The sequence below is a fragment of the Ammospiza caudacuta genome, chromosome 7 (assembly GCF_027887145.1).
Source record: "Ammospiza caudacuta isolate bAmmCau1 chromosome 7, bAmmCau1.pri, whole genome shotgun sequence".
In the NCBI taxonomy this organism is placed as follows: domain Eukaryota; kingdom Metazoa; phylum Chordata; class Aves; order Passeriformes; family Passerellidae; genus Ammospiza; species Ammospiza caudacuta.
The window spans coordinates 47,680,555-47,692,883 of NC_080599.1; the positions used below are offsets into that span (position 1 = coordinate 47,680,555).

At 55.1% G+C, this 12,329-nt stretch overlaps 1 protein-coding gene across 1 annotated transcript; it reads right to left on the reverse strand.

The window, feature by feature from the left end:
• Positions 1–205: 205 nt before the first annotated feature.
• On the reverse strand, positions 206–9,610 carry LOC131559947 (cystathionine gamma-lyase-like). Its single transcript, XM_058808531.1, has 12 exons — positions 9,425–9,610; positions 7,771–7,852; positions 6,892–6,987; positions 5,905–6,014; positions 5,246–5,377; positions 3,996–4,053; positions 3,704–3,781; positions 2,937–3,089; positions 2,700–2,821; positions 2,186–2,238; positions 1,028–1,166; positions 206–777 (listed from the first exon to the last, which is right to left on the reverse strand). Exons 1-12 carry the CDS (start codon positions 9,584–9,586, stop codon positions 769–771), a joined length of 1,194 nt encoding a protein of 397 aa, XP_058664514.1. The 5' UTR covers positions 9,587–9,610; the 3' UTR covers positions 206–768.
• Between the last annotated feature and the right edge of the window lie 2,719 nt (positions 9,611–12,329).

The following is a 12,329-nucleotide window of genomic DNA, read 5'->3' on the forward strand; positions in this document are numbered from 1 at the left end:
CAGCTCCAGCCTCCCCTCAGCTCCATTCCCTCTCTCCCCTCAGCTCCAGCCTCCCCTCAGCTCCATTCCCTCTCTCCCCTCAGCTCCATTCCCTCTCTCCCCTCAGCTCCATTCCCCTCCTGCTTTCCCACAGGAAAATCCCAACAGCTCCAGGGTCACTCCATCCTCTGATTTTGAACACAAAGAGCACGTGCACACGGCAATATAAGCAAGGAAAGGAAAAGTGTGTTTTAATTAAAATTATTCCAATTATTTCCACAGCACATGGTTTTTTCTTAAAAGAGACTAAGACTATTCTTTAGAAAGTTATTATTTACCAGGTGTTTGATTTCACTTCATTTTCAATAAAACATCAAGAGAAGAAAAAGCTCTTAGGCAAATTTCTAACTTAATTAAAATACATCTGAGCTCCATCAAGTTTTTGAGCTGAGCGGATGGGTGAGAGGAGAATGACCCGAGAGCAGCAAGAGGCAGCAGCCCCTGTGCCCCCAACCCTGCAGGAGCAGGAGGAACACCGAGCTCTGCTGGGAGAACTGGGATCACATTCCCGGGGTGCCCACGGCTGCTCCCACACAGCTCCTGGCTCCAGGCAGAGCCCAGGCTGTGCCCAGCACACCCTGCACAGCCAGGGAGAGCAGCCCAGCAGCAGCAGGGACAGTCCCAGGAACCCAGACTGGAATTCCCAGAGGCAAAGCAAGAGCGGTTTGGTTTTCCGTGTCCTCGTCCACAGCCATGTCCAGTTCCAAGGTCCTTATTGACCCTCAAGGTTTATGCAAACTGCAGGAAGGAAAGGGAGGGGTCAGTGTGCTCTGTCCCTCTATCAACCACATATTTTTATCTCCTTTTCATAAATTAAAGTCACATTTAGCATTTGATTCTCCTGAACCCATGGGGAACTGTGCCTGAGCAGGGCTGCAAACAGGGAAACTTTCCCTCCCCAGCCCAGGGTCCACCAGGGAGGAGCTGAGGGCTCAGCCCCGGGGAAAGGCTGGCTGGGGATGATTTTATAGAGGAACTCCCCACTCACCGCAGCCTTCAGGGCCTGGTCCAGGTCTGCCAGCAGATCCTCCTCATCCTCCAGCCCCACCGAGAGGCGGATCAAGGTGTCACTGATTCCCAGAGTTTTCCTTTCCGCCTCAGGCACTGAGGCGTGGGTCATGATGGCCCTGAAAGGACAAAAATATCTTTATCCCAAGAATCTGGGACTTGTATTGGTAAAAGCAGCCTGGCTGGTTCCCTGCCAGCACCCCTGAAATGCAGCAGGATCTGACACCTCCTCTGTGCCACCTGTGTGACCCCACAGATGCAGAGAGCCCCTGGCAGCAGCTCCTGGAAATGCTGGGAATGCTGACAAGTCAGGGAATTGCATCTCCAGCTCGTATGTGCAGGACACAAATTATTAACAAGAAGTGGATATATAAATATCTGGACCTGACAAAGGAGAAATTCCTACTGCTCTTCCTTCCAGAGCTGCTCCTTCATTCTACAGAAGCTCTGTGAGCTCTGCACATGGGGAATGTGCAACCTCCAGTATAAAATCTCCTGGTTTCATTCCTGGTGTCTCAGATCCCTTCTCAAAGTGCCCCAAAGGACTCTGGAGGGTTTATTCTCTCCAGCTACACAGGACACAGGCAAGAAGGGATTTCCCTGGTGCTGTCACTGGCACCAGCTCCTTTCAGCTGCTGGAGGGGTTCAAGGTTTGCTGTGAAATCAGTCAGTGAAATGATTTAACATTTAAATTTAGCCAATAATCTCCATGGACCTTTTCCAAAAGCAAGCTGGCTTTGAGTGCGATGATGCAATTCCATGAAGATGCTGTTTTGAGCAGTTTAAAAGGCCCAGGAGGCCCTGCCAGGGCCCAGAGGCAGCTGGGGGCACACAGTGACCGTGCCCCTCGTGTGAGCAGGGAGCAGGGCATTCATTCCTCCATCCCAGCACTCTGCAGCTTCTGGGATTGCCTTCATGGACACCAACTGTGCCTCAGCCCTCCAGGTGAAATTCCTCAATCTCTGCCCTCCCACAGGATTCCCTCCCTCTGCAACCTCCCCTGGCTCTGTGCTGCACAGCAGTTCCTGAGTTTAGCTAAAGGCAAAACAGCAAAACAGCTCTGGGGGCTGGGAAATCGTGGGAATTTCGTGGTGCTCTGCAGCTTTTTGGGGCTCTGAGGATGGGAGGATGAACTCACGGATGCTCTGCCAGGCTCTCATAGCCACCCAGACTCTCAGCCAAGGCAAACACCTGTGGGAGAAAGGGAGAGGAGTCATTACAGGAGTGGGCTCAGGACACAAACACGGGCACAGGCAGAGTGCACACCTGGCCAAACACCAGCACAGGCTGGGCCAAGGACCCAGCCAAGCATTCCCAGAGCCAGGGGCTCCCTCAGTGCCTTTCCCCCTGAGGGCACTCTGCAATATTCCAGCAGAGCTGCACCAGCCCCAGCTGCCCAGCCCTGCAGAAAGCCCTTTGCCAGCAGCAGCTGAGCTGGACACGCCTCACCCTGGGAGCAAACAAACAAACACTCCCAGGGGGATGAGGGGTCCCTTTGTTCCCTCTCATTCACCCCATGGACAAATTATTCCTGATTTATAGTGGGATTTATGGGACACACCCAAAGGATTGGCAAGAAAAGCCACCCCACCCTCCCATCAGCAGGGCAGATTCAGCTCCCTCTGAGGGTGATTTTATTGTCTTTATTTTACCTTTAAGTTCCTGAGAAAGGCAGAGGCATTTTCTTTTTTCCCTTTGATGTAGAACGTAACCATCCCAGGACAGCCAGCGCACTGCCTCTTCATCACCTCGTACTGAGGGTGGGAAGACAGCCCTGGAATGGAGAGAGTTGGGAGAATTCCCAGTGAATGCCAGTGCAGAGCTGGGGCAGCTCAGCCTCACCCAGCCCATCACTGGGCACCACAGCTCCCTGGTCCCTGCTCACCCACCTGGGTAAATGACTTTCTCCACACTGGGATGGGATTCCAGGAACTTGGCCACAGCCAGGCCGTTGTGGAAGTGCAGCTTCATCCTGATGTGCAGAGTCTTGAGGCCCCGGTTGCAGAGGAAGCAGTCAAAGGGAGAGGGGACAGCTCCCAGGGCTGTGGGAATGGGAACAGAATCCCACAGAATCACACAGAATTCCAGAGAATCCCACAGCAACACTGGTGCTCTGCATTCAGCACAGCCAAGCACATCCTCACCTCCAGCATTGCTGACCCTGGCACAAGTGGGAAGACACCCAAGGCAATCTCTGTTCCTCATCTCCCACATGGGACAGCCAATTAATGAGGCCAATTAACAGGCTCAGGCCTCAAGGATTACATTATTTATTGGGCACAGTGCACCCTCAGTGCAGAGGGCACAACCCTGAACAGGAATTTATTCCTGACAAAGAGGAGGCCGGAAAATTGCTGGAATCATGCGAGGCAGGAAAATTCTGCATTGGGCACACCCTGATGGGTGAGGGAGTTTCAAACCCCCCAGGCTGCAGGTGGCACCTCAGTGGTTTCAGGATGGGTCCCAGTGCTCTCCTGGAGTGCTCAGGAAGGGGAGATCAACGTCTCTCATTTTATGGGACTGTTTTATTGAGCTTTCCCAGCTCTGTTAATTGACATTCCAGGCTGATTTGCCACTTGTGTGCGTGCCCACCCTCCCCAGCAGCAGCTGTGGATGTGAACAGGATTCCTGTCAGGAATTCCCTGTCTAGACTTACAGTACTGCAGGAATTTCAGCCTCTCATAGATATCATCCCTGTTTACAGAGACCAGGCCCATGAGGACATCGCTGTGCCCTGCAAATGACAGGGGACAAGAATGGGATCAGCCCCAGGTGTAAATAAAACCCCTGGGACACCTCCCACCACCCCAGGCTGCTCCAGCCCCAGGGTCCAACCTGGCCTTGGGCACTGCCAGGGATCCAGGGGCCTCCCCACCCTCCCAGCCAGGAATTCCCTCCCAGTCTCCCTCCATCCCTGCCCTAAGCATGTGCTGAACTCTCACACTCACCATTCATGTATTTGGTTGCAGAAGACATACAAATATCAGCCCCCAGGGCCAAAGGACGCTGAAAGGAAAGGAAAATAACATCATCATTCCAGTTTGGGTTCATCCCCAGCCATTCCAAAGGGCTCTGAGCTCACACAGGATAAACAAGGGGAGAAACAAACACAAAAACCTGAGCATGACAATAGAACATGTGCTAAAGGCAGCACTACAGGGAGGCACTCTGAATTCAAGGGAAGCACAAGAAAATGTGATTTAAGAGCACTGCTCCCACTCCCACAGGCTCCAGGGAGAGAAGAGATTGAGCACACCCAACACACAGTGCAGAGCTGGGAAAACACTTCTGCAGCTCAGCTGGGGCAGGGACACACCATGGCATGGAGCCCACAAAGGGCATTTCCACGGGAAATGAGGGATCCAGCTGCAGAGCAAAAGAATTGCTTTGCTTTCCAGCTGTTGCAGATCCTGCCCTGGAGGAGCTGAGAGCATGAGCAAAGGAGCTTCCTCTGGCAGCTCTCTCCCCTCAGCTCCCAGTGCTCTGCCCAGGAGCCTCCTGAGGGGAGACAATCCAGGAGCTGGATGGGCAAGAGGGGCTGAGCAGTGCCAGATTTTTAATCAGTCACTAATTAAGGCACTTTGCACATGGTATCAGCACATTCTAAAGAGTGAGGGGCATCACTCTTAAAACTTAACCAAGCAGGCAGTTGCCAAAACTGCTGCTGCCTCATTAAACACAGACTCCCACCCAGGGAATGTGGAGATGCCCAGCCAGAACCATAATGGAAAAGGACTTTTACACTCAACATTGATGGACAGATGACTGTGAAATTCTCCTTTTCTTAGCCCAGTGTGGTACCTCACCTACTGCTCCCACCAATTAATCATTAGCGCTGGCTTTCCCTCCACACTGGGCTGCTCCAGACACATTAACCAGCACCCTGTGCTCTTCCACACAGCCCTTTCTGGAGGAAATTGGGAACTCTGAAGTGAACAACACATTGCAGGGCAAATCCCCAAGCCTCTGGCATGTCCCAGGCCAACTGCAGAGCTGCTTGAGCTAAGCATTAACATTTTCTGCCAAGTTCTCTTAATTCAGCAAGATCACCGTACCCTGCAGGCACTTTGCACTCTGCAAAAACGGTGACTTTAAACCTACAACACCAGGGCTCAGCTTGGTCTCCTGGGAAACAGATCTGATACAATCCCTTTCCCATCCCTTTCCCAATCCCCCTGTCTTGGGGCAGGTGACACACCTGGAAATATGGAGACATGAAGCTGTTGTCCACGGCCACCAGCACCCCCGGGTGCCTGTGCGCGATGTCTGCGCAGGCTTGGATGTCGATCACCTTCAGCGTGGGGTTCGTGGGGCTCTCGAGCCAAACCAGCTGCACAAACCCAACACAACTCCAGGTCAGAGAGCTCCCAGCGCTGGGCTGAGTCCCAGGGGCTCTGGGTGCCCAGTGCTGGCAGCTCCCCGTGGCTTTGGGCCCTGGGGACGGGCAGTGGCCCTGCCAGAGCCAGGGGAGGCTCCAGCGGCTCCTCCGAGCCCAGGGAGCTTTCCCTGCAGCTGGGCTTGTGCCATCCCAGCTGGAGAAGGGCTCAGCAGCAGGACAGAGCCTTTCCCAGAGCCCTGCCCAGCACGGCTCCCTTCCCCTGGGGCAGGGATCACCCAGCAGTGCCACGGAGCCCCCCCGGCTCCGCGCTCCCTCTGCTCCTCCTCACCTCTGTCCTGTTCCCTCCTCTCTGCAGGGCTCTGCCCTTCTCAGGATGCTGCCCGTGAGGGGCACAGGGGGATAGGGTGGATGCAGCTGTGCCCCAAGCTGCCCCCTCAGCTCAGCACAGCCCCAACCCCAACAGGAGCAAGGATAAAACAATTTAACGTCCCTTTAAAGTCCACTTCCCTCTCCCCTACCTTGGTCTCTGGTGTAATTGCAGCTTCCAGGCATTTTGGCTTTGTGCAGTCAACAAAAATTACTTTCAAATTATTTTCTGAGGCTACTTTCTGGAAGTATCTGTTTGTGCCTTAAAAAACCCAAAAATCACAAAATGAAAAACTTCCTTAACTTTCATTCCCTGCTCTGCAGCCTCCTGCATCATGCAGGGACAGTCAGGAGGGCACAGCTTGATGCTGCACACCATCCATGGCACATTTATATTTTCTTTATTTACAAAGTTTAAAGATTGTTGCAGATTGAGTGATCATGAAATAGTAATAATTTAAATATGGGATCAGAGTGATTTGGGAAGTACTTGAAATCAATGTGGGGTTTATGATCAGGAAATTAAACACAGAAGAACAATCAAGGGGAAGACTCCAGCTACAGTTTCCCATCACTCCAATAAAAATGATTCCTTCCTGTCTTTGAAGCCTTTCCCAGGGAAGATTAAAAGAATCCAGCAGGTGATCAATGGATGTGCAGCACTCACTACCAGAAACACTCCTGCATTAAAAATTCATTGGTTGGGTCCTTTTGCCAAGCTGATCCCCAGGGACTCAGTTTTCCATCTGAGCAGGAAGGGATGGGACATGGAGGTGGATTCTGGGAGCTGAAGGGAACATCTGAGTGATGTTTGGGAGGTTCTTTTGTGAGAAGCCCTTTCTTTGGAACAAACCAAGGCAGAGGAGGAGCAATGAAACTCAGCCCTGCAGAAACCAGGCTGAGGCTCCAAGGAGAGGGGAAAGCTCCCAGGAACTGGAGTGAGCTCACCCTGCTCAGAGAGGGACTCTGGCTGAGCTGGGTGCACTCTGCCACTGGGGAGCTGTGAGGGAGAGGGATTGATAAAAACAGGATTCAAAGAACAGTGGGGTCCTACAGGGGAAATTCAGAGTTCCTGAGAGCCACAGACAGGTTTGAGCCCCTGCACAAAGAAGGCTGAAGCCACTGGGTGCTGTACCCACCTCCATAGACATCATCCATGCAGATAACTGAGTCCCCTGACTTCAGCAGGTGACAGATGTTCAAAAGAGCTGCTAAGCCAGAGGAATAAGCCAAGCCTGGAGGAGAAAGGATCATCAGTGTTTGATGTGACACAACAAGTCCGACTTGCCTTGGCCTTCCTCACTTTGCCTCTGAAAAGAACCTGTTCTGTCACTGCCTCACTGGGAATGTGGAGCCAGTGACAGCAGGGGATGGATGTGGACAGCATGGAACCAGGACAGACACTGGGATACACTGGGACAGGCTGGGACACACTGGGAATGGACTGGGACACACTGGAAATGGGCTGGGACACACTGGAAATGGGCTGGGACACACTGGAAATGGACTGGGACACACTGGGAATGGACTGGGACACACTGGGACAGGCTGGGACACACTGGGAATGGACTGGGACACACTGGGAATGGACTGGGACACACTGGAAATGGACTGGGACACACTGGAAATGGACTGGGACACACTGGGACAGGCTGGGACACACTGGAAATGGACTGGGACACACTGGGACAGGCTGGGACACACTGGGAATGGACTGGGGCCAGGGGCTGCCTGCTCCCACTGCCTCCAGTGCTGCTGCACAAGGACGGATCCAGCTCAGCCCAGGCATCAGCCACACTGAGGGAGCAGCAGGCAAACCCAGGCATGGAGCTGGACTTTGCTGGACCAGAAGTCCTGGGCTCTTCCCCACCTTGGAGCTGCTCCTGCCCACAGCCAAGAGCCAGAGCCGTGGTGAGGGAATCATGGAATGGTTTGGGATGGAGGGACCCCAAAGCCCACCCAGTGCCACCCCCTGTCCCAGGCTGCTCCAAGCCCCGTCCAACCCATGAGGTGCTCACTGTATTTGGCTCCATCGAGGGCGGCCACAGCCTTTTCCAGGCAATCCCGAGTGGGGTTCCCAGACCGGATGTAGTCATAACCCTGGGGTGGAAATAAGAAACAAACATCAGAGAGAGCACTGAGAAAGTCTGGGGTAACAGCAGTTCTAGGTTCCTTAAAGAGCCCTGGCTGAGGGCATCCAGCTCCTCCCAAAGCAGCAGGATTCTGTCCTGGCACAACATGCAGTGGGCATCCCTGTCAGAGAAAGGGCCTCGGGTGCACTGGGGCAAGGAGCCACATTCTCCTGCTTCTCCCCAGACATCCATCTGTGGCCACTGTGGGAGAAAGGGCTTGGGCTGCACAGTCCAACCACCCTGAGAATGCCAGGCTGGCTCTGGCTGGGACCATGAGGGTGCCCTGGTCCCATTCCCTGCTGAGCAGAGCACAGGGCACAGGATCATGTCTAGACAGCTATGGGTATCTCCAGTGAGGGAGACTCCTAAGCCTCTCTGGAGGGAATTCTCAGGAAAAACGTGTCCACCTCCATCACACCCACAGGCACCGGACAACTCCCCTCATCAGCTCTTGACAACCCACACGTTTCCAATTGCCACAGCTTTTATGCAAATTCTGAGGAAATTCAATGAGGAAAATAAGACTCATGCACGCACAGATGCAGTTGTTACCAAGAGAACCTGCTGAGCACCCTGGGATTTGCCTGCTTTTAGGATTTCTCTTTAATGTCAACTTCCTCATAGTCAGGAATTCTGCAGATCGCTCTGGCAGAGCTCCCGGCAAGAGCACGGATCCTGTCATCAGGATGTGGATACAGCAGCGTGACTCCTCCTGAGGGCCTCCTCAGCACAGCTGGGATTCTGTGTGGAATGAGGAATCACAAGGCAAATTCCTCCTGCGCCACCAGCACAACGCGAGTTTAGAGCAGGTGCTGATTGAGGAGTGGCAGCTTTGTGCCACGTCCCGTCAAACCTTTCTAGCACTTTCTACAGGGCATCCACAAACTCCTTAGGAAATATTCCCTCGGTTTGGAAGGAGGACCGAAGGAGGCTCTTACACATAGCGTGTGCAGTGGAACAGGGATTCTGCCCGGGCCCTGGAGCGGGGGCAGGGCCGGGAGAGCCGCCCGTGTTTCCGGCTCCGGGCAGCCCCCGGAGCAGCGTTCCTGCGAGCGCGGGGCACCGCGTGCTCCCTGCTCCCCTTCCCCCGCCTTTCCCACGGGAATCATCCCAATCCCATCCCAACCTCATCCCAATCCCATCCCAACCTCGTCCCAACCGCTCCGGATCGCCGCCCGCAGCGGGAACAGCGAGCCCCGGGCTGGCTCCGGCTGCAAGGGAGCACAGCGGCTCCTCCGGTGCCGCCGCCGCTCAGCAGGGCCGTACCGGAGCACAAGCACGGGATCGCGGCCGGGCGGCTCTGCAAGGGCCCCGTGAGGAGCCCCGCTCCCGGCCCAGCGAGATGCTCGCGTCTGCCCAGGAGCTGCCACGGGGGGAAACATCCGCGCCGGGAGCTCCCTGCCCTGCCCAGGCCCTGCCGCCTCCCGTTGCCCCGGCCGGGACACGCCGGATGCTCGCGGCCTCCCGCGTGTGCCCAAGCCCGGAAGGGGGCTCGGTGTCCCTGTGGATGACTCAGCGCCCCGGTGGCGGCCACACTCACCGCGTGGTCGCCGGGAGCCCGCTGCTTGAAAGTGGTGGAGAGCGAGATGGGCGGCACCATGGCCCCGGAGCGCCATTGCTCGGGCTCCTGGCCGGCATGGATGGCATGGGTGGCGAAGTGCTTGAAGGGCGGCAAGAACCCCTCCGTCCCCTTGCCTGCCATGGCCGCGTCTGTGTGGGACCGGCCCTCAGCGCTCCGGGGGCTCGGCGGGGCGAGGGCTCCTCATTGGCTGCGGCGCCGGCGGGGAGGGGCCCTCGCGCCCTCCCATTGGCTGCCGGTGGGGCGGGGCCCGCCCTGCACAGGCAGCGCCCGCCCGCTGGGGGGCGCTGCGCGCTGAGGGGCCGCTCCCGGGAGCCGTGGCGGGACCCAGGGGCGCCTTTCCCGGGAGGAACCGGGAACAATCTGGCAGCACGGGAATGACCCACAGGGAGCAGCGTGCTGACTGCCCGGCAGCGCTGCCTGCAGTACCTCAGCACCGGGAATAGCCCCAGCGCAGCACTGGCCGGGGGACCGGCTGGAGCTGCTCTGGGGGAAGGACCTGGGGGTGCTGAGGGACGACGAGCTGTGCCCGGCCAGCGGTGCCCAGTGGGATCCTGGGGTACCACAATCAATCCCAGCAGGTCAGGGGGGATCCTGCCCCTGTGTCCAGCCCTGGGGACACCTCTGGGTGCTGTGTCCAGCTCTGGATCCTCAGCACAGCAGGGACAGGAGCTCCTGGAGCTGAGCAAGGGCCTGGAGCATCTCGGTGCCCAGGAAAGGCTGAGGGAGCTGGGGCTGCTCAGCCTGGAGAGGAGCCCCAGCTGAGAAGGGCCCTCAGCCCTGGGTGTCCCTGGATGTCCCTGGGTATCCCTGTGTGTCCCCGTCTATCCCTGTGTCCCTGTGTGTCCCTGTCTATCCCTGGGTGTCCCTGTCTATCCCTGTGTGTCCCTGTCTATCCCTGTGTCCCCCTGTGTGTCCCTGTCTATCCCTGTGTGTCCCTGTCTATCCCTGTGTCCCCCTGTGTGTCCCTGTCTATCCCTGTGTGTCCCTGTCTATCCCTGTGTCCCCCTGTGTGTCCCTGTCTATCCCTGTGTGTCCCTGTCTATCCCTGTGTCCCCCTGTGTGTCCCTGTCTATCCCTGTGTGTCCCTGTCTATCCCTGTGTGTCCCTGTCTATCCCTGTGTCCCCCTGTGTGTCCCTGTCTATCCCTGTGTGTCCCTGTCTATCCCTGGGTGTCCCTGTGTACAGAGGTCAGAGGGCTCCGCTCCAGACCCAGCAATGGCCCCAGAGCCATGGGCAGGGACTGAGCCCAGCAATTCCCCCAGCACAGGAGGCAGAGCTTCTGCTCCAGCCCTAAGCAGATTGTGCACAGAGGCTGTGGACTCTTCTCTCTGGGGATATTCCAGAACCATTGGGACACAAACCTGTGCTCTGGGATGTCCCTGCTGGAGCAGGGAGGTGACTGCAGAGGAGCCCCTGTGGTCCCTTCAGCCTGACCCATTCTGGAGTTCTGTGATTAAAAATTAATTCACTGAGTCTCCCTGCCAAGGTTATCCTACGTGGACTGATGTCCATGGAACAGCACTTTGACATCTGAGGACAAAGGACACACATGTGCTGAAGGCCGCTGATGAATGATTTATATATTAGACTTTGTAAGGAAACATTTTTTTTTTTTACAACAAAAATATGGATAAAATGTGAGCAGAGCTGGATCTAAGAAGAGCAAACCTCTGGATGTGTGCAGTACCATGCCCCAGCCTCACATACAGGCAGGAACCTGGGATTTAGGAGGCAGGAATTCCATCCCCTGTTGATCAATCTGCTTGCTGCAGGAAAGTTCTGTTGATAGGCAGACAAAAAAAAGCCCTTCTCAAAAATTTGTAAGTGTAAAGTAATCCCACAGTTAGGATTCCCTACAAACACCAGTTTTCCCAGAGCCCTTCCCATGAGTAATGCCTTCGTTCCATTTCTGGGGTGAATAAGGGAGTCCATAATAAGCTGGTAAACAGTGACTTCATGCCTCTAGTAATTAAAAATGCAGCGTGAGGCTTCCACCATCAGCTAAAACCTGAGCCAATCCCTCCATTCCACAAGACCAGCCGTGCTCTGTGCGTGTTTCCAGCATGGGAGAACAGGAGACATCAGAACTGCTCACAGTGCCAGCCTCTCACATTCTGCCTGCAAATGGGTTTGACTTTCCTCAAAAAACCAGGGAGACACAGAAAAATCTCAGTGGAAAGACCACTGGAGTATAGAGCAAAAGCAAATTGTTGGGTTTTTTTCTATTTTTTTCCTAGAATTACTTCAAATTGTGTATTAGGACTGTAAAAAGCTGTGTGGGAAGCAGCTGGGGACAGCAAGCACAGGAATTCCTAAATCTGCCTAGAATTCTTCTTGGTCACTCAGGAAAGACAAGGCCACCAGGCTGGTAATTCTGTTATCACAGCAGGTCTGGTCTCCCTGGCAACTTGGGGGTTGTTTTCCCTGGGAGAATTATTAAAAAATCCAATTCACCAGGAATTTGGGACACCATCATTTTCACAATTACTCATCCCATATTTGAAGCAGAAACTTGCAGAACTGGCCCAGGAGCAGGACGTGCAGTGGGGAATTGGGAAGTTCCAACCCAGACAGGTCCTTTCTGAGCTGACAGTGCACCTGCAAGGGCTCGCACCACGACAGGGGCGCTGTCCTGTTTTTCCCTTTGAGGAACACTTGTCCAGGTCCCAGCATTTCCCAAAGAACTTTCCATGGAGGGTGGGAAAGCACTGGAACAGCTGCTTAGAGAGTCATGGAGTCTCCCTGTCCCGGCCCCTTGGGATGTGCCTGTTGGGATGGATCCCGTCCCTCAGGGTGTGCCCGTTGCCTGTTGGGACTGATATCCGATCCCACTCCTCAGGATGTGTTGGAATCCACCCCCGAT

Coding starts and splice junctions, on each gene's coding strand:
- LOC131559947 (XM_058808531.1), bottom strand. CDS start 9,586: ATGGCAGGCAAGGGGACGGAGGGGTTCTTGCCGCCCTTCAAGCACTTC. Junction 4,054..5,245: donor TCATGTCTCCATATTTCCAG/GTGTGTCACCTG, acceptor CTTTCCTTTCAG/CGTCCTTTGGCCCTGGGGGC. Junction 3,782..3,995: donor TGCAACCAAATACATGAATG/GTGAGTGTGAGA, acceptor TGTCATTTGCAG/GGCACAGCGATGTCCTCATG.